Source organism: Salvelinus fontinalis, chromosome 3 (genome assembly GCF_029448725.1).
Source record: "Salvelinus fontinalis isolate EN_2023a chromosome 3, ASM2944872v1, whole genome shotgun sequence".
Lineage (NCBI taxonomy): Eukaryota > Metazoa > Chordata > Actinopteri > Salmoniformes > Salmonidae > Salvelinus > Salvelinus fontinalis.
In genome coordinates this window covers 5,393,213-5,420,902 of record NC_074667.1, presented here as the reverse complement: position 1 = coordinate 5,420,902, position 27,690 = coordinate 5,393,213, and the positions used below count along the sequence as shown (strand labels likewise).

The following is a 27,690-nucleotide window of genomic DNA, read 5'->3' as shown; positions in this document are numbered from 1 at the left end:
CACAATGAGTGACTTATTTCCATTGTGGTGCTTTTGGGAAGAATAGACAGGCAAGGGAAGAATGGCAATCCACTACATGTGATTGGCTCCAGTTACCTGTCGGAAGCGTTTGAGGTGGAGGATGAGGATGTCGGGGAGGGTCCACAGGGACATCTTCACCATGCCCTGCTGCAGCTGCTTACAGTGGGGACACTTCCATGCGTCGTCTGGGGCCAGCTGGAGACATAACACACATGGTCAGTGGGGAAGTCTCACATAAAGTTATATTCTTCATACACTACGTTTGTCCAAAACCAAATAACAATACTCAGGGAGTGGGGGAGAAAGAGAAAGCGAGAGCGAGAGAGATCAACTTATGAATCGACTAAGGCAACATTAAAGCTGCAATATGCACTGTAACTTATTGGTCGACTCGACCCAATTCATATAGAGATGTGAGCTATAGATCTGTCAGATCTGTCATCTGTCATTGAAAGGAGGTACAATTTCTGCATAGTGCATCTTTAATGTTCAGTAACCCAAAGGCAGGTTAAGACCAGTTGCATTGGACGGTATTGTATAGTCCATGTTACCTGTTCCTCTTTGGTGTAGAGCTGAAAGCACTCGTCCAGGGTACAGCTGTGCTGCTGCAGGTGCTGCTGCTGCTGGACTCTCACACTCTCTGAGTCCTTCACCACCTCCTCCTGGATGTTACCAAACAGACTGACACACACACACACACACACACACATGCACAGACGCAGAAAGTTGGGGTATGAGTGTGTGTGTTTGTGTTTGTGAGAGCGAGATAAAGACAGAGTGAATCCTTCTATGCAATAAATAATGAATGTGTGTGTGGGTGTGTGTTTCTGATTCAATTGATTTGGTGTGTGTACATGTGTATGTCCAGTGCTCACCATTCTTTGATCTTGTGTTCCCACTCAATCTCCAGCTTCACGTGGGGTGGTCCTCCCGGGCCACATAACTTCAGGGCTCTGGAAAACATATTACATGATGAATACACACTATCTTCTGAGTACAAAGTCTCCCAGACTACCACTGGGTACAAAGTCTCCCAGACTACCACTGGGTACAAAGTCTCCCAGACTACCACTGGGTACAAAGTCTCCCAGACTACCACTGGGTACAAAGTCTCCCAGACTACCACTGGGTACAATGTCTCCCAGACTACCACTGTGTACAATGTCTCCCAGACTACCACTGGATGCAATGTCTCCCAGACTACCACTGGATACAATGTCTCCCAGACTACCACTGGATACAATGTCTCCCAGACTACCACTGGATACAATGTCTACTAGACTACCACTGGGCACAATGTCTACTAGACTACCACTGGGTACAATGTCTACTAGACTACCACTGGGTACAATGTCTACTAGACTACCACTGGACACAATGTCTCCCAGACTACCACTGGATACAATGTCTCCCAGACTACCACTGTGTACAATGTCTCCCAGACTACCACTGGATGCAATGTCTCCCAGACTACCACTGGATACAATGTCTCCCAGACTACCACTGGATACAATGTCTACTAGACTACCACTGGATACAATGTCTCCCAGACTACCACTGTGTACAATGTCTCCCAGACTACCACTGGATGCAATGTCTCCCAGACTACCACTGGATACAATGTCTCCCAGACTACCACTGGATACAATGTCTCCCAGACTACCACTGGGTACAATGTCTCCCAGACTACCACTGGATACAATGTCTACTAGACTACCACTGGATACAATGTCTCCCAGACTACCACTGGATACAATGTCTACTAGACTACCACTGGATACAATGTCTCCCAGACTACCACTGGATGCAATGTCTCCCAGACTACCACTGGATACAATGTCTCCCAGACTACCACTGGGTACAATGTCTCCCAGACTACCACTGGGTACAATGTCTCCATGACTACCACTGGATACAATGTCTACTAGACTACCACTGGATACAATGTCTCCCAGACTACCACTGGATACAATGTCTCCTAGACTACCACTGGATACAATGTCTCCCAGACTACCACTGGATACAATGTCTCCCAGACTACCACTGGATACAATGTCTACTAGACTACCACTGGGTACAATGTCTCCCAGACTACCACTGGATACAATGTCTACTAGACTACCACTGGGTACAATGTCTACTAGACTACCACTGGATACAAAGTCTCCCAGACTACCACTGGATACAAAGTCTCCCAGACTACCACTGGATACAATGTCTCCCAGACTACCACTGGATACAAAGTCTCCCAGACTACCACTGGATGCAATGTCTCCCAGACTACCACTGGGTACAATGTCTCCCAGACTACCACTGGATACAATGTCTCCCAGACTACCACTGGGTACAATGTCTCCCAGACTACCACTGGGTACAATGTCTCCCAGACTACCACTGGGTACAATGTCTCCCAGACTACCACTGGGTACAATGTCTCCCAGACTACCACTGGATACAATGTCTACTAGACTACCACTGGGTACAATGTCTACTAGACTACCACTGGGTACAATGTCTACTAGACTACCACTGGGTACAATGTCTACTAGACTACCACTGGATACATTGTCTCCCAGACTACCACTGGGTACAATGTCTCCCAGACTACCACTGGATACAATGTCTCCCAGACTACCACTGTGTACAATGTCTCCCAGACTACCACTGGATGCAATGTCTCCCAGACTACCACTGGATACAATGTCTCCCAGACTACCACTGGATACAATGTCTCCCAGACTACCACTGGGTACAATGTCTCCCAGACTACCACTGGATACAATGTCTACTAGACTACCACTGGGTACAATGTCTACTAGACTACCACTGGGTACAAAGTCTCCCAGACTACCACTGGATACAATGTCTCCCAGACCACCACTGGATACAATGTCTCCCAGACTACCACTGGATACAATGTCTACTAGACTACCACTGGATACAATGTCTCCCAGACTACCACTGGATGCAATGTCTCCCAGACTACCACTGGATACAATGTCTCCCAGACTACCACTGGATACAATGTCTCCCAGACTACCACTGGGTACAATGTCTCCCAGACTACCACTGGATACAATGTCTACTAGACTACCACTGGATACAATGTCTACTAGACTACCACTGGATACAATGTCTCCCAGACTACCACTGGATACAATGTCTCCCAGACTACCACTGGGTACAATGTCTCCCAGACTACCACTGGATACAATGTCTACTAGACTACCACTGGATACAATGTCTCCCAGACTACCACTGGATACAATGTCTCCCAGACTACCACTGGATACAATGTCTCCCAGACTACCACTGGATACAATGTCTCCCAGACTACCACTGGATACAATGTCTACTAGACTACCACTGGGTACAATGTCTCCCAGACTACAAATGGATACAATGTCTACTAGACTACCACTGGGTACAATGTCTCCCAGACTACCACTGGATACAATGTCTACTAGACTACCACTGGGTACAATGTCTACTAGACTACCACTGGATACAAAGTCTCCCAGACTACCACTGGATACAAAGTCTCCCAGACTACCACTGGATACAATGTCTCCCAGACTACCACTGGATACAAAGTCTCCCAGACTACCACTGGATACAAAGTCTCCCAGACTACCACTGGATACAAAGTCTCCCAGACTACCACTGGATACAAAGTCTCCCAGACTACCACTGGATACAATGTCTCCCAGACTACCACTGGGTACAATATCTCCCAGACTACCACTGGATACAATGTCTCCCAGACTACCACTGGGTACAATGTCTCCCAGACTACCACTGGGTACAATGTCTCCCAGACTACCACTGGATACAAAGTCTCCCAGACTACCACTGGATACAAAGTCTCCCAGACTACCACTGGATACAAAGTCTCCCAGACTACCACTGGATACAATGTCTCCCAGACTACCACTGGATACAATGTCTACTAGACTACCACTGGGTACAATGTCTACCAGACTACCACTGGGTACAATGTTTACCAGACTACCACTGGATGCAATGTCTCCCAGACTACCACTGGATGCAATGTCTCCCAGACTACCACTGGATGCAATGTCTCCCAGACTACCACTGGATACATTGTCTCCCAGACTACCACTGGATACAATGTTTACCAGACTACCACTGGGATAGAGCTGGCCTTAGGTATCCCATACAGTTTTTTCACATAGACAAAGGTGTGTGTCTCATACCTCAAGGATTACTGTTTTAAAATGCCAACACGATGGGAGTTGTATTATATGTCGTATTACACTACATTTATTGAAGTCCATCTGTAACTTACACTGTAATACACATCAGTATTCTGCAGCATGATACTTTTAGTAATCCCAGTTTGTAAGCACAGTCGTCAAGCATTCGGAATCCAGAAGTGTCAGACATTGTTTTGAGATGCCATCAGGTCCATGCTATCCTTTCCCTATTAGTTATGGTGTGTGTGTGTGTGTGTGTATGTATGTAAACAAACATCAGTATTCTGTATTCTAAGTCAAGCCATTGTTGACCTGAGACTTCCATCATGGTAAAACATTCCTGACTCAAATGTACAGGTAATCTTTGTAGTGAGTTTCATTGATGATAAGAGGTGCTGATGCAGTGGAATAAATTTGGGCATCGGTTAGTGTGCACAGTGGGAAGTTCTGAAATGCACCACTAGGTGTCAGGCTTCCATAAGGTATTGACGTCAAGAGTAAAATCAAAACACCTTGATCATAGTGTTGACTACCTAAACAGCATGAAATGAAAGTGACTGAAAAGACATACATTTAATGAAAGCGACTGCTTTCTGTTATAACTAAACTGAGTGCTTTGTACTTTTCTTTGTGACTTTCAACTGTTGCCAAGCAGCTGCCACAATAGACACTACACTGTTGTGTGACAAGGATCATTCATCTCTCTTTTGGTCTCATTGACACAAAGGGGTGCTATAAAAGGCAAACCTTCAACATCTCTCTCTTCAACAATCACTCTCCAGGAAACAGGCAGTTCTGAGGTAGAAACGCAGACGGAGAAATCCATCTGGGGAATCAACTTACTGTCTGAAGCACTGCTGTCAGAAAAACTATAGTGAGAGGATTCATTTGGTGTGTGAGCGTGCGTTTGTTTGTGTCCTTGAAAGTGTACGTTGTAAAGGTAAGTCAGTCCTCGGTTGTGTCAGGGTGTGTGCTGCTGTCTGCCTTTGACTCAACCGAAGGTCACAGTCCCAGTGGCTACAGACAGACAGTGATGAGTGATGAATACACACTGAGATCGATCTAACACCTCCTCTACCTGCAGGACACTGGGACATAAAGGACACTGGGACATAAAGGACACTGCTTCAATAATGGATGTAGTCTGACATTTCTCTGTGTTTGTGTGTGTGTGTGTTCATGGACCAGGGAGATCGCTTTAGTTTGAAGTCAAAGCAGAGACATCCAACCTGGTCCCAAGAACGTGTAGAATTGCCTTCAAAACCGGCCACTAGGAGGAAAAGTGAGTGCTATTACTTTAAAGTAAGCTGTTGGCTTGCTAGGACAGGGATGGTGGATGGGTGTAAAGCTGCAATCTGGCATTGAGGGTTTTGTGTGCAAGGCAATGGTATATTTTTTTTTCCTCGGTTTTAAGCCTTTCCCAAACTTTCACCCCCAGCCCGACGCAAGTGTTTGTATTTAACTTATGGGGAGTTAGGTAACAGTGTCTCAACTTAAATGTAAAAAAACGTACGTTTACCATGACTTCACACATAGACGTTTGGAAAAACCTCAAATTTCAAAGTGAAACTGATACCTTGTTAGCATGGACAGGCGTGTGCACACATACTGTATGAGCACAAAGGACTGAATCTGTGACTCTTTATAATGTAAAGGATGTTCTTTGTGTGTGTGTGTGTGTGTGTGTGTGTGTGTGTGTGTGTGTGTGTGCGTGCGCAATCATGTCTGGATGCATGTGTATTGTGTTCATCAACATCACCTCAGAATTAACAGCCAGCTTCGCTCCACAGACGACCGCAGCCCCATTAATTCCTCCCACGTTCACGCATTATTCCAACCCGCCTTCAAATCCACGCAGAAACAATTGCAATTAAGGAAGAGAGGCTGCTTGTCAAAATGAATCTGACTGTGTAATTCAGAGCTGAAAAGTCAGCCACGGTCTGAACCCAACGTCTTAAATGCCTGCTTATGACTTTACTAACTGGGGGCAAAGAGCAGGCACTTAGGCACTATAGCAGAGCTGCTTATAGGATTTGTTTTTGTCTCTCTGTCATGGAAGAGATTAAAATAAGAGTTACAGAGATGGGGAGAGAGACAGAGTATGATGTCACTGTTATTCTTTTGCCTGGATAAAAATGCTAATCCCACAAAAGGAAATCAAGGAAGACAACCTAGTCCCCCCTCCCTCTGAATTCCAGTTGTGTTGACTGTATTTTCAGTACAGGATGACCGTGTCAAGAGGCACTTGTGTCAACATTCTTTACATTGGATCTTTGTCATGTACTCGGACTTGGAACTCAGCCTCAATACACTCAGACAACAATGCACTCTGATTCAAAGCAATGGCACTTCCAATGGCACTTTCACGCACACACACCTTCAATGGCCATGCCTGTGTCTCATCCCTTGTCCGTCACACGCCATTCTAATTCCCTTGAGAACAGTCCTACTTCTCAAACCTCCCCCTCCTCTTCACCTTTCCTTTCCGATCAATACCACTTCATTTTATAATACCAGACGTCCTAATACCCTGAAGGCGCGGTTGAAATTAGCACCAGGGGAAGGAGCGAGAGAGAGACGTACACATGCATGCACACACTCCCAGAAGGTGGTAGGAAGCCGGTCGAGCCCTTTCTTAGTGCCCTTGACCTTTCCCAGTGCCATTTTCCAGTGCCCAAGGGCCACATCTTTGACCTTCAGAGGATCACTCATTCATGGGAGAGCGAAGCTCAGAACCCTTGAAGAGTGTCTGATGATGACACCATGCCCCCCTGCTGTACAGAGCTGTCCACCTACTCAGTCCTCAGGCAACCAGCTACTTGTCAGTCAGCTGCTATTCTCTCTGTCACTCTGTCTCTCTCTCCTCCTGTCTGTATAGTTGATCTGAGGAGAACGTCTCCTGTCTCCCTGTCTGTCTGTGTTTGTGGCTCACCTTCCCCTCTGCCTCTAGCAGAATACCTACCTGACCACACACATCCCCAATCTGGTTCTTTCCTAAAGGCTCTTTCTCTTTAATCGAATCTTGTTCATATACCTGAAATTGTTGCCTCAGGCTATGTACTGTTTCTAAGGAACATCATGTTCGACATTGGCCAGGGAAAATTCTATGAAATAACTTCCATATGACATGTTTGTAAAGCCAACGCTGCACAGAAGTCAAAAACCCCAAGTCTCCTTGCATGCCCGTTTATGAAAAATGAGTTGGTGCAATTACATTGTAAGGGGAATACAGTAATGCTGTGTTATGATGAAAATATGATGTAAAAAAAATATAAAGACCAGACAGGACGGCTCCTCTCTAGCTTAAGGGAAGAACACAATTGAAATACCGGTACCGTGTTTTCGTTTATAACCGCATTGTAATTCAAGGACTTTGAGAACGGAATGGTCCTGCTCTTGAGTGAGATGAATTGCCAGAACAAAGGATGACGGATAGTCAGATAGGTTACCACTTATTCATTCTGGTCAATTCAACTCAAAGATGATTCAGATCAAGACGATTTTCTGATCTCTCTATGCATCTCTGTATATAATGGGCAGACGGTTTAACATTCGATGACACATCTTCTCTTGCAAATGCTGATGAGAGAGGGTCACACAGGCAACCCCTCTTCCCCGAACTCACCCACCCCAAGGGAAGTTTACTGTTACCTAGCGTCTGGCCCCATGTCCCACCTCCTTGATAGAACTCCTGTGGATTGAGTCCTACTGCACTTTACGATCACATCACAACAACAGCACAGCTTTAGATGGAGCTCCCTGTGGCTCCTACGACAGCTGAACCCGCTCTACAGGAGGGAGAATAAAGTCTCTTGTCTTTTCTTCACTGCGACTAGATTCCTCTACCTTTTTACAGTAAGCCCCTCATGGCTAATTGGCTTCTCAAAGGCACTGTTTGCACAGAATAGGCAAGTGATCTCTACTTCAACATGACATTCATTCACCTGTGATGTTTCTGAGTGTTCAGAGATACCATGGTTTACCATTTTATGTCTGACAGTGAAAAGAAAAGTTACTCAATGACAGGCATTTGAGTAGGCTTTATGTACAAATAGTACGTTAGTTCAGGTATTTTAGACAGAGAGAGAGAGATAGAGTGTGAGAGAGAGAGAGAAAGAATGAAAGAGAGAGAGAAAGAGACACAGTGTGAGTGCGAGAGAGAGAAAAAAGGGAGAAAAAGAGAGATAGTGTGAGTGCGAGAGAGAAAGAATAAGCGAGAGAGAGAGAGAGAGATAGGAGAGAGAGGGATGGATAATGCAGTCTTACCTGTCCACGGCAGGGTGGAAAAGAGGGCGTCCATCTTGTGGGGACAGGTAGCTGTAGGAGGCAGATCCTCCCACCACTCTGACCTTGAACAGCAACCCTGCATTCTGTAGGGAGACACAGGCATTCAACGAGATAAGTGAGACATGACATAAGACGAGACGAGGTAAGATGACACTAGACGAGATATCGTACAAACTGTCTCTATAATACAAGTGCATTGTAATACTGTAAGAACACTGCGGGAGCAAGCAGTACAGTATCTTACATTTTTATTTGAGTAAAAAGAAATCACAAACGGACACAGGTTCCACTCATAACAACAGCATTGTTAACAGTGTCTCTGGCTCCACAGCTCCACCCTTGACTGAACAAGGTGCATTAGGAGATGAATTAGACAAGAGGGGCTAAGTTATTAGAAGGTAGAGAGGAGAATCACGTTGCAAATTAAACCTAATGGTCTCATTTGGAATGAAGGCCGCTGGAGAATAGAGCCGCAGCCAAGCATACAGAGAAATAAATGAGTAACTCTGCGTCCCAAACGGCAACCTATTCCCTACACAGTGCACTACTAGAGCCATAGGGCTCTGGTCAAAAGTAGTGCACTGTGTAGGGAATAGGGTGTCATTTGGGATGCATTCCTAGTTAATAAGACCTTAACCACCAAATGAAAACGGCAAAGAAGTATTTTGTTTGGGGGAGTGGACCATACATATGCGGTTGTGAGGTTATCTTTCATAAGACCATAATGAACAAGTCATCATTGATGAGCAATTAGGCTGAGTTTATACGTGAGTTTAAGGGAAATTTGGAACTCGAGGGAACTTCTTTGGATGAGGGAGAGTGGAGTGAAAGTGAGTGGAGGAGGTGTGTGTGTGTTTGTGTGCATGTTGAAGATTAGATAAACACCTGTTTATTTAATGCCTGTGAAAATTTCATGTCATATCACTGTCTTTCTGGAGGATATTTGTACTACTTTTAATCTGTCTGGATTAGGTACAAATCAAGTGGGATTAAATATTAAACCGACAAAGCCTTGAGGAAAGAATATCCTTCTCTCCTTTTCAGCAAATGTTTGTATTTGTTAGGTACTGACACAAATGATCAAAAAACACAGCTTGCGAGAACAACACACTGTATGGTGCAGAAAATACACCAAGCCTGGATGACTTGGTCAAAATCACAGGTCTGTGTCTCAAATGACACCCTATTCCCTATATAGTGCACTACTTCTGCACGGGGTGCCATTTCCAACACACATAGAATCTTTTTCAAAGTAACACATCCTCCCGGAGCCTCAAAGTAATCTGTCTCGTACATTCTGATCTGTCTTGTAGATTTGATCCAACAGTTATCAGCATACTGCCGACTGAACCAAATCAAATGTTATTTGTCACATGCGCTGAACACAACAGGTGTAGACCTTACAGTGAAATGCTTATCTACGAGCCTCTAACCAACAATGCAGTTTTAAAAAATATATGAAAAAGAAATAAAAAGTAACAAGTAATTAAAGAGCAGCTGTAAAATAACACTAGTGAGACTATATACAGGGGGTACCGGTACAGAGTCAATGTGCGGAGGCACCGGTTAGTCGAGGTAATTGAGGTAATATGTACATGTAGGTAGAGTTATTAAAGTGATAGATGATAACAACAGAGAGTGCCAGCGGTGTAAAAGAGTGTGTGTGTGTGTGGGGGGGGGGGGGGCAATGCAAATAGTCTGGGTAGCCATTTGATCAGATGTTCAGGAGTCTTATGGCTTGGGGGTAGAAGCTGTTTAGAAGCCTCTTGGACATAGTCTCGGCACTTGCCGTGCGGTAGCAGAGAGAACAGTCTATGACTAGGGTGGCTGGAGTCTTTGACCATTTTTAGGGCCTTCCTCTGACAGAGCCTGGTATAGAGGTCCTGGATGGCAGGAAGCTTGGCCCCAGTGATGTACTGGGCTATATGCACTACCCTCTGTAGTGCCTTGCAGTCGGAGGCCGAGCAGTTGCCATACCAGGCAGTGATGCAACCAGTCAGGATGATCTCGATGGTGCCCTCTTCACAACTGTCTTGGTGTGCTTGGACCATGTTAGTTTGTTGGTGATGTGGACACCAAGGACACCAAGCTCTCAACCTGCTCCACTACAGCCTCGTCGATGAGAATGGGGGTGTGCTTTGTCCCCTTCTTCCTGTAGTCCACAATCATCTCCTTTGTCTGAAGTTGACACAATGCTGGAATGACTCATATGTAGGTTGGTACTAAAGCTTTTATGTAATGTGGGATCTATCAAGTGCAAGATCTGACCTCTACAACACATGGTGTGGCAAGGAACTTACCACACCATTTTGATATGGATTTTTCTGCTCCCTAAATCATAATCATTTATATGAACTGCAGCCCCATTGATAATGTATGAACTGCAGCTTGTTATGTTAGTTTGACGTTAAGCTAATATGAAATGGGAATACTGATAGATAGATAGATAGAGGGTTCAAGGGAAGTTGAAGTATGTGATTACAGAAAGTTTATACATTGAGCAGCCGACATGCATCAGTTATCTGATGTAACATTGTAAGTGAGCATGAAACATGGGGTCAAACTAAGGATCACATTAAAGGCCTAGTGCAGTCAAAAATGAGATTTTACTGTGTTTTATATATAGCTATACATATCCACACTATGAGTTTGGAATAATACTGTGAAACTGTGAAAATTATGATAATGCCCTTTTAGTGTAAGAGCTGTTTGAAAAGATTGCCTGAAATGTCTAGAATGTTTTGGTGGTGTAACGATGTACGCCGAAAGTCGGGAAACAAGTTCAGGAAGTGAATACCTTTAATAAATAAAATAACAAAACAAGAAACACGAACAAAACAAGAAACACGAACAGCGCACCGACTTAGAACAGGAACAATGACGACTGGGGAAGAAACCAAAGGGAGTGACATATAAAGGGCAGGTAATCAAGGAGGTGATGGAGTCCAGGTGAGTGTCATGCGCGTAACGATAGTGACAGGTGTGCGCCATTTCGAGCAGCCTGGTGACCTAGAGGCCGGAGAGGGAGCCCAGTGACAAGATGCACTGAGCAGAGTGGGGGAGTTATGTCAGCATCCATACATCACACTGTGGCTTCTGCCCTGATAACACACAGATTTGATCCAGAATACAGGGAGTGACTAAAGACAAGACCGGTATTACGTAGACCGGTATGTCCTCAGTTTGTTACAGTGGATCCACTATAGACATTATAAGTACTGTAAGCAATGAGCCCCTTTCCCTGACCATCTTGCATCCACTATACACTGTAGGGCTACTCTATACACACATTAAGCAGGAACCATGGTTTGGTACACATGCATTATTTATGACATGACTTGAAAATGTAAACTTATGTAATATGAACCTATTAAAAGCCGTACTGTAGTGATGAGGTTTGTGCAGTAGGCTATAGGCCCAAAACATTATCTCTGCATTTTGCCCTGCCAATACATTGTTGTTCTTCTCAGACCATATGAAATGGTTCAAAATGGGAACATGTTGCCTACCCGGCGAACAGGGCAGCTGAATCAGGTGTACCTATCGTCAACAGTGTGAGACATATTTTAAAAATATTAATGTATGGTTGGGTTTTTTACATAAATGACCGACTAGAAATGCCTTGGAGATCGACCAGTCGGTGACCACTGCTATAGACAATGGAGTTCAAAACTGACACAATGACCCCCTCACTTCACCTTGAGCCTTCCTTTTTAACACACAACTATCCTCTGCTCCTAAGGCGGGCTGCCCTGTCGCTATGGGAGATGCCATGGTGATAGTGTGGTGTTTGACAAGGAGGCCTTATCCAGAGCAAACAGCGCTGGGCTCAAAGTCTCAGGTAGTGCTAAGGCTGATAAGCCCCAGACAAGGTCCTACCCCCACAGAGAAGGAACTATTTCTTTACACCTAATGTTGACACACTGATATGTATCTCCACGGCAACAAGCTCCTTGTCAAGTTAACTCCGTCAAGCTGTGTGACCCTCAACTGCACTGTCTAGTTCCCTTTATTTCTCATTCATGGCAAAGCTGTATGCAGACTGAATTCACAGTTAAGTTCCAGGACAGAATTATTGTTTGGTATTTACTTGTATTTGAGGTGTTTGTTTGACTCCCTGGGGGATTTTTCACTTCAAAGTGTAGTTTGTCCTGCTTTCTCATGTCATTCTTATTTGTTTTGTGGTAGAGGAAATTCATAAGATGTGGCGCCTCCTGTGGGTTTCTCAACAACATACAGTGCCTTCAGAAAGTGTTCATACCCCTTGACACATTTTGTTGTATTACAGCCTGAATACAAAATGTATTAAATAGATCTACAGACAATACCCCATAATGAAAAAGTGACGTTTTTAGAAAGAAAAAAACAGGTTCTCGCGCATCAGTAGGGGTGACCGGTCCGCTCCTGATCCCCGGGTTCGTCCCCTTTGACGGTGTCCTGCGGTTGGAGCCGCGCGTCGGGGAGGGGGTACTGTCACGTATACTCCCTCTCCGGCCTCTAGGTCATCAGGCTGCTGATTATCCCGCACACCTGTTACCATCGTCTCACGCACCTGCGCCTCATGACACTCACCAGGATTCCATCACCTCCTTGATTATCTTCCCTATATCTGTCACACCCCTTGGTTCTTTCCTCAGGTGTTGTTTAAAAAAAAATTAATATTTATCTGCTTTTTTACCAGGTAAGTTGACTGAGAACACATTCTCATTTACAGCAACGACCTGGGGAATAGTTACAGGGGAGAGGAGGGGGACGAATGAGCCATCCTGTTTTCATGTCGGTGCTTTGTTTGTGTTACGTGTTTATCGTTTAATTTATTTATTCAAACACTCACTCCCTGCACTTGCTTCCCGACTCTCAGCGCACTTGTTACACATCTAGAGTTAATTGCTATGGTGAGAGAACAATGGGGCTGTCCTGGCAGTTACAAGGAGCAGTGACACAGCAGATAATGTGGCTTAGGCAGAGTCTAAACTGACTGGGTGTAAATGGACAGTCCTGAGACAGTCCCTACGGCCACTCCGGTTAATTGAACACCTCCCGTTTGTAATTAAAGCCAATTCCCTCTCAAGATGGGGTTATTTTATCCAGGAAGTTGTTGAGGACTCAAGAGCACACGGACGCACACACAAGAGTGTCTGCATATGTCCCAAATGGCGCCGGGAGAAATGGCAGCAGTTTTATGTGTTTTTTTCTGCGTTATTTGTAACTTATTTTGTACATAATGTTTCTGCCACCGTATCTTACGGCAGAAAAATAGCTTCTGGATATCAGGACAGCGATCACTCACCTCGGATTAGACAAAGATTTTTTCTTCAACAAGCAGGACGCACAGGACATCCTGCTAACACCCGACAAGGCCAACATCCCCGTTATTGGCAAGAGAAAGAGACGCAGGTACAGAGGACACAGAGCGGGGTGCCTCGTAAGGATCCGCAGAAGGCGAGTGGGAAAGCTACCGTTACTGTCAATATTACTCGCCAACGTAGAATCATTGGACAATAAATTGGACGAGATACGATCACGAATATCCTACCAACAGGACATCAAAAACTGTAACATCATATGTTTCACGGATTCGTGGCTGAATGATGTCATGGATATTCAGCTAGCAAGATATATACGCTGTACCGGCTCGATAGAACAGCAGGGGGTGGGGGGGCGGTCTGTGCATATTTGTAAACAACAGCTGGTGCACGAAATCTAAGGAAGTCTCTAAATTTTGCTGGCCTGAAGTAGAGTATCTTATGATAAACTGTACACCACACTATTTGCAAAGAGAGTTTTAATCTATACTTTTTGTGGCTGTTTATTTACCACCACAGGCGGATGCTGGCACTAAGACCCCACTCAGTCAGCTGTATAAGGAAATAAGCAAACAGGAAACCGCTCACCCAGAGGCAGCACTCCTAGTGGCCAGAGACTTTAATGCAGGGAAAGTTAAAATCCGTTTTACCTAATCTCTATCAACGCGCAACCAGAGGGAAAAACATTCTAGATTACCTGTACTCCACACACAGACACGTGTACAAAGCTCTCCCTCACCCTCCATTTGGTAAATCTGAGCACAATTCTATCCTTCTGATTCCTGATTACAAGCAAAAATTAAAGCAGGAAGCACCAGTGACACAGCCTTTACAGACTGGAACATGACTGGAACAGACTGGAACATGTTACTCACACTCAGCAAATTGGATGCAGTCTATCACAGTGCAATCCATTTTGTCCCCAAAGCCCCATATACTACCCACCACTGCGACCTGTATGCTCTCGTTGGCTGGCCCTTGCTTCAAACTCATTGCCAAACCCACTGGCTCCAGGTCATCTATATCTCTTTGCTAGGTAAAGCCCCGCCTTATCTCAGCTCACTAGTCACCATAGCAGCACCCACTCGCAGCACGCGCTCCAGCAGGTATATTTCACTGGTCACCCCCAAATCCAATTCCTCCTTTGGCTGCCTTTCCTTCCAGTTCTCTGCTGCCAATGACTGGAATGAACAGCAAAAATAACTGAAGCTGGAGACTCATATCTCCCTCATTAACTTTAAGCAGAGCAGCTCACAGATCACTGCACCTGTACATAGCTCATCTGTAAATAGCCCATCCAACAACCGCATCCCCATACTGTTATTTGTTTATTTTGCTCCTTTGCACCCCAGTATCTCTACTTGCACATACATCTTCTGCACATCTATCACTCCAGTGTTAAATTGCTATATTGTAATTATTTCGCCACTATGGCCTATTTATTGCCTTTACCTCCCTTGTCCTACCTCATTTGCACACACTGTATATAGACTTTTTCTATTGTATTATTGACTATATGTTTGTTTATTCCATGTGTAACTCTGTGTTGTTGTTTGTGTCGCACTGCTTTGCTTTATCTTGGCCAGTTCGCAGTTGTAAATGAGAAATACCTGGTTAAATAAAAAAAAATCTGGGATTCTTCCGATTACACCACATCAGTCACTGGCTTTATCAATAAGTGCATCGAGGACGTCGTCCCCACAGTGACTGTACGTACATACCCCAACCAGAAGCCATGGATTACCGGCAACATTCGCACTGAGCTAAAGGGTAGAGCTGCCGCTTTCAAGGTGCTTATAAGAATTCCTGCTATGCCCTCTGACGAACCATCAAACAGGCAAAGCACCAATACAGGGCTAAGATTGAATCATACTACACCGGCTCCGACGCTCGTCTTATGTGGCAGGGCTTGCAAACTATTACAGACTACAAAGGGAAGCACAGCTGCGAGCTGCCCAGTGACATGAGCCAACCAGACGAGCTAAATCACTTCTATGCTCGCTTCGAGGCAAGCAACACTGAGGCATGCATGAGAGCACCAGCTGTTCCGGACGACTGTGATCACGCTCTCCGTAGCCGACGTGAGTAAGACCTTTAAACAGGTCAACATTCACAAGGCCGCGGGGCCAGACGGATTACCAGGACGTGTGCTCCGGGCATGTGCTGACCAACTGGCAGGTGTCTTCACTGACATTTTCAAAATTTTCCTGATTGAGTCTGTAATATCAACATGTTTCAAGCAGACCACCATAGTCCCTTTGCCCAAGAACACAAAGGCAACCTGCCTAAATGACTACAGACCCGAAGCACTCACGTCCGTAGCCAAGAAGTGCTATGAAAGGCTGGTAAGGGCTCATAACACCATTATTGCAGAAACCCTAGACTCACTCCAATTTGCATACCACCCAAACAGATCCATAGATGATGCAATCTCTATTGCACTTCACACTGCCTTTTCCCACCTGGACAAAAGGAACACCTACGTAGGTTGTGAGCTTCAAGTTCCTTGGTGTCCACATCACCAACATACTAGAATGGTCCAAACACACTAAGACAGTCGTGAAGAGGGCACGACAAAGCCTATTCCCCCTCAGGAAACAAAAAAGATTTGGCATGGGTTCTCAGATCCTCAAAAGGTTCTACAGCTGCAACATCGAGAGCATCCTGACTGGTTGCATCACTGCCTGGTACGGCAACTGCTCGGCCTCCGACTGCAAGGCACTACAGAGGGTAGTGCGTATGGCCCAGTACATCACTGGGGCTAAGTTGCCTACCATACAGGACCTCTACACCAGGCTCTGTCAGAGGAAGGCCCTAAAATATTGTCAAAGACCCCAGCCACCCCAGTCATAGACTGTTCTCTCTACTACCGCATGGCAAGCAGTACTGGGGCGCCAAGTCTAGGACCAAAAGGCTTCTCAACAGCTTTTACCCCCAAGCCATAAGACTCCTGAACAGGTAATCAAATGGCTACCCGGACTACTTGCATTGTGTCCCCACCCCCCTTTTACGCTGCTGCTATTCTCTGTTTATCATATATGCATAGTCACTTTAACCATACCTACATGTACATACTACCTCAATTAGCCCGACTAACCAGTGCCTGTATATAGCCTCGCTACTGTATATAGCCTCACTACTGTTATTTTACTGTTGTTTTTATGTCTCTACTTATCTATTCTTCACCTAATATCTATTTTTTACTTAGAAATTGCACTGTTGGTTAGGGCCCGTAAGTAAGCATTTCACTGTAAGGTCTACACCTGTTGTATTCGGCGCACGTGACAAATAAACTATGATTTGATTTGATATGTCATTATGTGTGTGTGTGTGTGTGTGTATGAGAGACTCACTAGATCATAAGGATCTCCACCACTCTCCATTAAGAGCATATTGGTAGGCTGAATGTTATTTGTGGTGGTAATAGCACTATTGTTTGTACTACTGTTTCAGGTAGTAAACAGTAGGAACCAGTAGTAGTAAATGAATGGTAGTGACCAGTGGTGCCAGTGTTAACTGACCTGTGCCTGTGATCCGTTCAGCATCAGGTAATAGAGCTTGCTGAGGATACTCTGCTGGAGCTGGTCCCAGGACAGGGTACGCTCCTCTCTCATGAGGAAGGGAGGGCCGAACCTGGAGGAGGGGTGAAGGAGAGGGAGGAAAGGAGAGGGAGGAAAGAGAGAGAGAAGGATAGAGGGAGAAGAGGGAGAGAGAAGGAAGAAGAGGTAAAGAGATGAGCGAGAGGGAGGAAGAGAGAGAGAGAAGGAGACAGATGGGGAGAAAAAATACAATGTTATTCTGCAGTTGTTTGAGAGGCAAACATATGTTTGGATTTGCATGAAGTTGAGCACATTACAACCCTGTGGCCTTTTGAATGTGAAACGTAGTTAAGCAGGTCTCTCAACTCAACATGTATTTAATGATCACAGGACTACAAGTGAAGAGAAAGACAGTATTTTCAATGCGGCATTGTAAGCATATTTCAGGCATGAGAACATTTTGGCTGAGAATGTCATTTTTTAAATGATGGATTTACATTTCCAATAGCATTGTGTGGATTTGAGAGAGAACTAGTCAGTGATCCCAATGAGAAAACCTAGAAGAAACTATTTTCAATGAATTGAACATATTTTTTATCTACTGCTTAGATTGGTTTTCTCATAAAACTGGAGGAGGCTGTTTTGAGACTTCAGTGTGTGTGTGTGTGTGTGTGTGTGTGTGTGTGTGTGTGTGTGTGTGTGTGTGTGTGTGTGTGTGTGTGTGTGTGTGTGTGTGTGAAACAGTCTGTCCTTGCCACCAGTGCCACCCCGTCCCTCAAACCGGTTTATAAGAGTGAGCAGGTAAGCCATTGTTTACTGTTATGGGAATTGTTTCTCCTTTAGGTTAGCCCAAGGCCCAAACTCTACCCCAAAGACATCTATGATAATCATCCATTCAAACGTTCTACTAGACACAAGGTGAGCCCAGGGTGAATATCCTCAACGTTGGAAGTATGCTTGGGGTCATTGTCCATTTGGAAGACCCATTTGTGACCAAGCTTTAACTTCCTGACTGATGTCTTGAAATGTTGCTTCAATATATCCACATAATTTTCCTCCCTCACGATGCCAACTATTTTGTGAAGTGCACCAGTCCCTCCTGCAGCAAAGCACCCCCACAACATGATGCTGCCACCCCCGTGCTTCACGGTTGGGATGGTGTTCTTTGGCTTGCAAGCCTCCCCCTTTTTCCTCCAAACATAACAATGGTCATTATGGCCAAACAGTTCTATTTTGTTTCATCAGACCAGAGGACATTGCTCCAAAAAGTACGATCTTTGTTCCCATGTGCAGTTGAAAACAGTAGTCTGACTTTTTTATGGCGGTTTTGGAGTAGTGGCTTCTTCCTTGCTGAGCGGCCTTTCAGTTTTAATGACTCCAACTTAAGTGAATGTAAACTTCCGACTTCAACTGTAACTACTCAATGGGCTGGTTACCTGGACACATTACTGGAGAATCTCTATTGCATTTTAGTCCAGGACTGAGCTTAATCTGTGTCTGTGAAACTGGCCCAATATCAGCCGTTAACACCATTACGTGGTTATGATCTGTAGGCTGTTCCTCTGTTGTAAAGACAGTTCGGGGGGGAAAGAGAGAGAGAGAAGGCTTCTGTCAAACAGGTAGCAATCTGAGCCAACCACAGTTGACATGTGCCAGTCAGGGGGCATAAACAGAACGCCAGTCTCCCCATGACAATACAAATTAACAGTAAACATCAGACTCCCAGAAGTTCCAAAAGAATACAGACATTTCAAATGTCATATTATGTCTATATACAGTGTTGTAATGATGTGAAAATAGTTCAAATACAAAAGTGAAAATAAATAAACATAAATATGGGCTGAATTTACAGTGGTGTTTGTTCTTCACTGGTTGCCCTTTTCTTGTGGCAACAGGTCACAAATCTTGCTGATGTGATGGCACACTGTGGTATTTCACCTAGTAGATATGGGAGTTTATAAAAATTGGGTTTGTTTTCGAATTCTTTGTGGATCTGTGTAATCTGAGGGAAATATGTGTCTCTAATATGGTCATACATTTGGCAGGTGGTTAGGAAGTACAGCTCAGTTTCCACCTCATTTTGTGGGCAATGTGCACATACAGTAGCAGGTCTTCACTTGAGAGCCAGGTCTGCCTATGGCGGCCTTTCTCAATAGCAATGCTATGCTCACTGAATCTGTACAGAGTCAAAGTTTTCCTTAAGTTTGGGTCAGTCACAGTGGTCAGGTATTCTGCCACTGTGTACTCTCTGTTTAGGGCCAAATAGCATTCTAATTTGCACAGTTTTTTTGTTAATTCTTTCCAATGTGTAAAGTAATTTTTTTTGTTTTCTCATGATTTGGTTGGGTCTAATTGTGTCGCTGTCCTGGGGCTCTGTGGGGTCTGTTTGTGAACAGAGCCCCAGGACCAGCTTGCTTAGGGGACTCTTCTCCAGGTTCATCTCTCTGTAGGTGATGCCTTTTTGATAATTAGCGGGTATCGGCCTATTTCTGCTCTGCGTGTGTTATTTGGTGTTTTACGTTGTACATGGGGTATATTTTTGCAGAATTCTGCATGCAGTCTCTCTCTCTCTCATAGACATTAAATAATTCAAAGCTGTTTACTGGGATTTACAGTATTTGGTTTCTCTCAGGAGCGATGCTCCCTTTGATTTTCAGTAGGAAAAAATACATGCTTTAAAAGATGTCTAAAAATTGTGACATATATCAGCCCAATTTTGATATTTTGCCCAATTATTGGCAAAAGAGCTGATCTGATTGGTCAAAATACCAATTAGTGGAAAAATATCAGAATTATTCTGCCTGTGTAAACGCAACCTGTGTAATGTGAACTGGAAAATGGAACTCGGAGCACGTCCCCTTGGGCCCAGTGGGTACTCGTTACAGCTGGAACCAGTAAAGAGAGAGCATAGCTTTCTTTTATTTGCCCTTATAAAATACACTCTGTTCAAACTGTTGGTGCATATCGTTTATCATAACTCCTCTGTTCACCCATGAGATACTATTTCGCTATAAACTAAAAAGGCTTGTTTGATTCACACCTAACACCTCATATTTTCAAAATGGCCTCAGACCCAATCAACTAATCCAGACTCCCTCCCACCCACCCACCCACCCAATCAACCAAACCTGACTCACCTGACAGCCTGCTGGCCAGAGCCTGCCGTGTTGCAGATTATGAGGAGGACCTTGGTCGAACCACCGTGGTTCAGAAACTCTGAGGACAGAGTGGTCGATGGGGGTAACCTTTGACCCTCTGGCCCTGAGGTGTACGGCGAGGATGGGAGGCTGTGGTTGTAGCCTGAGAGAGGAGAGAGAGGTTAAAGGTTAGACACGGGTCAAGAGAGAGGTCAAAGTTGAGCTCAGACACAAGGTCGTATACATAACGGGGGTAGCTTGTGCCAGAGTGTGCTCAAGAGGGGTTCTATCAGGTCTCAATGACTCAAAATGACACCATTTGACACCACCCACAACTGTGAAAACAAACCGTATTAAGTGAAAGTCATTATACAATGGAGCAACAATTTAGATTTACCCAAAGGGTGGCATTGTAAAATTGACATCTGTTACGACATGTACACATTGATTCATCGTAGGTAATAGCTGCAGGGGGAGTGTGTAGGAGTCGGAATCTCTGTCTCCCGGGCAACATAAACATTGTAAATGTTGACATTATCTGAGGATTTAATTAAACACACTTGTTCAACGCCGCCGAGCAATTAATCACTGTCGCTGTAGAAATGTGTCACACACACACACACACAGCGGTGCATGTACTGAGAAACTCTAATCATTCAGGAGCACAGGAAGTGCACTGTAACATCGTATCATGTCATCTCATATATCGAAGCTGCCAGAGAGAAGGCCACCACTTGAGTATCAACGGATGTACAGTTGAAGTCGGAAGTTTACATACACCTTAGCCAAATAGATTTAAACTCAGTTTTTCACAATTCCTGACATTTAATCCTAGTAAAAATTCCCTGTCTTAGGTCAGTTAGGATCACCACTTTATTTTAAGAAATGTTCCTTACTTATGATGCCACATATTTTGTGAAGTGCACCAGTCCCTCTTGGAGCAAAGTACACCGACAACATGATGTTGCCACCACCACGCTTAAATGTTGTGATGGTGTTCTTTGGCTTGCAACCCTCCCCCCTTTTCCTCCAAACATAACGATGGTCATTATGGCCAAACAGTTCTATTTTTGTTTCATCAGACCAGAGAACATTGTTCCAAAAAGTACGATCTTTGTCCCCATGTGCAGTTGAAAACCGTAGTCTGGCTTTTTTATGCCGGTTTTAGAGCAGTGGCTTCTTCCTTGCTGAGCGGCCTTTCAGGTTATGTCGATATAGGACTCGTTTTACTGTGGATATAGATACTTTTGTACCTGTTTCCTCCAGCATCTTCACAAGGTCCTTTGCTGTTGTTCTGGGATTGATTTGCACTTTTCGCACCAAAGTCAATTCATCTCTAAGAGACAGAACGCGACTCCTTCCTGAGCGGTATGACAGCTGCGTGGTTCCATGGTGTTTATATTTGTGTACAATTGTTTGTACAGATGAACATGGTACCTTCAGGCGTTTTGAAATTGCTCCCAAGGATGAACCAGACTTGTGGAGGTCTACAATTTTTTTTCTGAGGTTTTGGCTGATTTCTCTTGATTTTCCCATGATGTCAAGCAAAGAGGCACTGAGTTTGAAGGTAGGCCTTCAAATACATTCACAGGTACACCTCCAATTGACTCAAATTATGTAAATTAGCCTATTTGAAGCTTCTAAAGACATGACATCATTTTCTGGAATTTTCCAAGCTGTTTAAAGGCACAGTCAACTTGGTGTATGTAAACTTCTGACTCACTGGAATTGTGATACAGGGAATTATAAGTGAAATAATCTGTCTGTAAACAATTGTTGGAAAAATTACTTGTGTCATGCACAAAGTAGATGTCCTAACCGACTTGCCAAAACTATAGTTTGTTAACAAGAAATGTGTGGAGTGGTTGAAAAACTAATTTTAATGACTCCAACCTAAGTGTATGTAAATTTCCGACTTCAACTGTATTCACCAGTGCATGGCCTTTGATGAGTAAGACTAAATGAATGAATAATCAAGTATTCCATTTTACAAGATAAATTGAAATAGCTTTTGGCTTAGTTGATTCCTCTCAACTATCGGATAGTAAATCATGACACCCTGTGTCATCTCTCTCTCTCTCTCTCTCTCTCTCTCTCTCTCTCTCTCTCTCTCTCTCTCTCTCTCTCTCTCTCTCTCTCTCTCTCTCTCTCTCTCTCTCTCTCTCCCTCTCTCTCTCTCTCACCCTCACCACCCCATCTCTGATATTGAATTCCTCCTGGGAAGATAAAAGGCACTGAAAGGCCCAAAGCCAGTTTCATTTTAATCCACACAGAAAGGCTAGCCTGTTACCACGACTATAAGGAGCATAAGCAAATAACTAAATGCCAAGGACACAAAAGCTTACTTCTCTACACAAGACAACACAAGTATGCTATTTTAAACATATACAAAACCTACACGTCTATGTCCTGAAATGACTCAGGAAAGCAGTGGTCTGTTGGGATAGCTGAGTCGGTGAAGAGTGCGGGTGGGTCTGTCTGTCTGGCTGCTGTATCTTCCAGACAGGGTCTGAGGGGAGAACCCCATGCCAGACTCTCATTCTCACACCCTCTCCCTCATTCCTTCTTTCTCAGCCAGCCAGGAGAGAGGGATATATAGAGGGAGAGGGAGAGAGAGACAAGGAGGAGAGAGTGGGAGAGCAGTGCTAGTAGAAGGGGAGTGACGCTGGAGTGTCTCTTCAGGGACTGAGCTGTTTAATTACAATTGTCAAACTCACACATCTCCCGCCCTACTCCTGTCTCTCTATTGCACTCTTTCTCTGCCCCTCTCTCTTTTTAGACCTACTATTTCACTATCATTTTTTCCACACACAGACACACACACTACAATTCTCTCTCTCTCGTTAGCTTTTCCATTGATGCTTTGGGGCTTACCAACTCCAATATTCCATTGATGCTTTGGGGCTTACCTAATTATCTTCATTGTATCAATACTGAAGTGAACAAAATCAGTGTCTAGAGTTGATTGATATACACTACCGTTCAAAAGTTTGGGGTCACAGACATTTCCTTGTTTTTGCAAGAAAGGCAATTTTTTGTTGTTAAAATAACATCAAATTGATCAGAAATACAGTGTAAACATTGTTAATGTTGTAAATGACTATTGTACCTGGAAACGGCTGATTTTGAATGGAATATCTACAGAGGCGTACAGAGGCCCATTATCAGCAACCATCACCCCTGTGTTCCAATGGCACGTTGTGTTAGCTAATCCAAGTTTATCATTTTAAAAGGCCAATTGATCATTAGAAAACACTTTTGCAATTATGTTAGCACAGCTGAAAACTGTTGTTCTGATTAAAGAGGCAAGAAAACTGGCCTTTAGATGAGTTGAGTATCTGGAGCAGCAGCATTTGTGGGTTCAATTACAGGCTCAAAATGACCAGAAACAAAGCACTTTCTTCTGAAACTCGTCAGTCTATTCTTGTTCTGAGAAATTAAGGCTATTCCTTGTGAGAAATTGCCAAGAAACTGAAGATCTCGTACAGTGCTGTGTACTACTCCCTTCACAGAACAGTGCAAACTGGCTCTTACCAGAATAGAAAGAGGATGGGAGGCCCTGGTGCACAACTGAGCAAGAGGACAAGTACATTAGAGTGTCTAGTTTGAGAAACAGACGCCTTACAAGTCCTCAACTGGCAGCTTCATTAAATAGTACCCGCAAAACACCAGTCTCAACGTCAACAGTGAAGAGGCGACTCCGGGATGCTGGCCTTCTAGGCAGAGTTGCAAAGAAAAAGCCATATCTCAGACTGGCCAATAAAAAGAAAAGATCAAGATGGGCAAAAGAACAGATACTGGACAGAGAAACTCTGCCTAGAAGGCCAATATCCCGGAGAGACTGGTGTTTTTCTTTAATCAGCACAACAGTTTTCAGCTGTGCTAACATAATTGCAAAAGGGTTTTCTAATGATCAATTAGCCTTTTAAAATGATAAACTTGGATTAGTTAACACAATGGGCCTCTGTACGCCTATGTAGATATTCCATTAAAAATCAGCTGTTTCCAGCTTCAATGGTCATTTACAACATTAACAATGTCTACACTGTATTTCTGATCAATTTTATGATATTTTAATGGACAAAACCTTTGCTTTTCTTTCAAAAACAAGGACATTTATAAGTGACCCCAAACTTTTGAACGGTAGTGTATACTGACTTAAAATATAAACACATGTAAAGGTGTCCCATGTTTCATGAGCTTAAAATTAAAGATCCAAGAAATATTCCTTACACACAAAATGCTTATTTCTCTCAAATGCTGTGCACAAATTTGTTTACATCCCTGTTAGTGAGCATTTTTCCTTTGCCAAGACAATCCATCCACCTGACAGGTGTGGCATATCAAGAAGCTGATTAAACAGCATGCTCATTACACAGGAGCACCTTGTGCTGTGGACAATAAAAGGCCACTCTAAAATGTGCAGTTTTATCACACAACACAATGCTACAGATGTCTCAAGTTTTGAGGGAGCGTGCAATTGGCATGCTGACTTCAGGAATGTCCACCAAAGCTGTTGCCAGAGAATGTAATGTTAATTTCTCTACCATAAACCACCTCCAACGCCATTTTAGAGAATATGGCCGTACACCCTACCGGCCTCACACCTTACCACACCAGCCCAGGACCTCCACATCCGGATTCCTCAGCTACGGTATCGTCTGAAAACAGCCACCCGGACAGCTGATGAAACAGAAGTATTTCTGTCTGTAATAAAGCCCTTTTGTGGGGAAAAACTCATTATGATTGGCTGGGCCTGGCTCCCCAGTGGGTATGCCCTCCCAGGCCCACCCATGGCTGTGCCCCTGCCCAGTCATGTGAAATCCATAGATTAGGGCCCAATGAATATATTTCAATAGATTGATTTCATTATATGAACTGTAAAACCGTTGAAATTCTTGCATGTTTGGTTTATATTTTTGTTCAGTATAGAAGATGTAGGGATGCAGGGTGGTGCGAGGACATTGGAACACTGTAGCACACTGCACCAGAGCACCCGCAGCACCTGTCTCACATTCACATAGGAGGGATACGTATTGTAATGAACACCAAAATAACTATGGCTCTAATCATTTTTTTTATTTTTTACAATAACCCCCAGGGATCTACTTCTTCACCGCAGTTACTCAGGCCTACTTTTTTTGCTTCACTCCTTTAAGCTAGTTTTAATATCAGAGCCTTAATTTAAAACTGTGTTCCCTAAAGTACCATCATGCTGGATGACGACTTGATTATCTCTGTCTGACAAGTGAGAATATATGAATATTGGCTCATTGATGATGACTTGACATAATAGTCTCTTCTATGACAGGGGGATTGAAACATAATACTTTTGAGATGTCGTAGTAGAAAAATAAAAGTGGGTTTACAACCCATTTGTGAATATAGGTCATAGGCATAAAGCTGTTGTTAGCTGGCGAGCCTGCAGGCTACAGCACATACAGAGCTGATTCAGTTTAGTCTGGTCATAGAATTCCAGCTGGTTGTTGTGCCTGTGACCGCTGAATTGAATGCTCAACCTAAATCAATTATTATTGTGTAATAATAAATATCGCAAAATCCTTTTCAAATGCTTTTCTGCTCCTACAAGCTTAGTGTCTTGGTTTGTCACCTAGACAAGTGACCCCTGTTAATTCTGTCCACACTCTGTGCTAAAAATACCCAGGGGGTAGTGGGGTCCGGCGGAGGGCGGGAGAGGGGACACGCCCTAGACGAGACAGACGTCCCGACATTTCCTGTGTCTGGATGCCATCACCACAGGTGACCAGAGGACACCTTAGTTGTCTGCTGCTTGGAAAAATGACAGATGGAGGAAAATGGCAGGGGGTGAGAGAGAGAAAGAGAAAGAGAGAGAGAGAGAAAGAGAGAGAAAGAGAGAGAGAAAGAGAGAGAAAGGGGGAGATATAGACCTGCCACACCTGCTCCCCCTTGCCGGATCCCAAACCTGCATCTCATCACCGCCACACCAGGTCCCAGAAGACCTTCCGACCCCTATGATTGATTCCACGGTTGCCTCCCGGTATCTGGGCAACATGTATCTTGATAAGTTATCTATCTGTGCCATCTATAGTGAATAAATAAAAAAAGGAAACAGAGTCTTGGGTCTAAAATCCAGTAAATTATACGAACACAGACAGTCAGAGATTATAGAGGCTGTAAGAGAAGCAGAGGAAGAGCGAACTCACTGATGGAATGTTATGTGGTTGTGATCGGGCTGTTGCATCCTCTGTGGGTGTATACCTAGAGTCTAAAACCACAACTACACAACTGGTCTATTCCCATGGATGGCATTCTTCACTGACTTTAAACCTGTTCCCTCCCTCTTTCTGAATGGCCATCTCCCCATCCTGCCTATCTCTGATTGGCTTGTGTAAAATATGCCATGACATTACTCAGGATGTTTACTCAGAAGTAAATAACGACGAGGAAATCAATTAACTCATGTTTCTGAAGCAATTCTGTTGCCGTAACAGTATATCAGTGCCAGAGGTGAAACACCACGGCCATGCTGCTAACAGCTAAAAGACTGTCTTTCAACACACTCTTCGAAAAAAGGGTTCCAAAGGGGTTCTTCGGCTGTCCCAATAGATGCGTTAAAGGAGTCAATGGAACACAGACGTTTCATTGACCAGACTGGCGCCCATTCAACAAATCTGATGGAACAAAGTGAATATTTGTCAAATCCGTCATGATTTATGTATTTTAACAGTGTATTTTTACGTCGATTTGGATATTTGGCTGTTTTCGCTGCATAACATGTAGAAGTTGTCCCCTTTTAGGTTTAGAAGAAGTGACTGCTTAATGCGAACTCCATTTCTTAAAAGCTGGTTGGCATAGCAACTCCAGCATTCAGAAATCAGTCGTGGTAGTCAAATAATGTTTTAATATAATTGCAAAAGGCTTTTCTAATGATCAATTAGCCTTTTAAAATGATAAACTTGGATTAGCTAACACAACGTGCCATTGGAACACAGGGGTGATGGTTGCTGATAATGTGCCTCTGTACGCCTATGTAGATATTCCATTAAAAATCAGACGATTCCAGGTACAATAGTCATTTCCAACATTAACAATGTCTACACTGTATATTTGATCAATTTTATTTTATTTTAAATGGACTATTTTTTTTTGCTTTTCTTTCAAAAACAAGGACATTTCTAAGTGACCCCAAACTTTTGAACGG

At 43.9% G+C, this 27,690-nt stretch overlaps 1 protein-coding gene across 2 annotated transcripts in view; it reads right to left on the bottom strand.

The window, feature by feature from the left end:
• Positions 1 to 27,690, bottom strand: part of LOC129836464 (ubiquitin carboxyl-terminal hydrolase 43-like) — a 117,038-nt gene that overhangs the window by 8,551 nt on the left and 80,797 nt on the right. For both annotated transcript variants that reach the window (XM_055902672.1, XM_055902682.1), the window contains exons 7-12: positions 20,508 to 20,670; positions 17,353 to 17,464; positions 8,505 to 8,608; positions 897 to 974; positions 573 to 702; positions 97 to 216 (exon numbers count right to left, since the gene is read on the bottom strand). In XM_055902672.1, the coding sequence (XP_055758647.1) occupies positions 97 to 216; positions 573 to 702; positions 897 to 974; positions 8,505 to 8,608; positions 17,353 to 17,464; positions 20,508 to 20,670 (707 nt within the window). The remainder of the gene's footprint in view (positions 1 to 96; positions 217 to 572; positions 703 to 896; positions 975 to 8,504; positions 8,609 to 17,352; positions 17,465 to 20,507; positions 20,671 to 27,690) is intronic.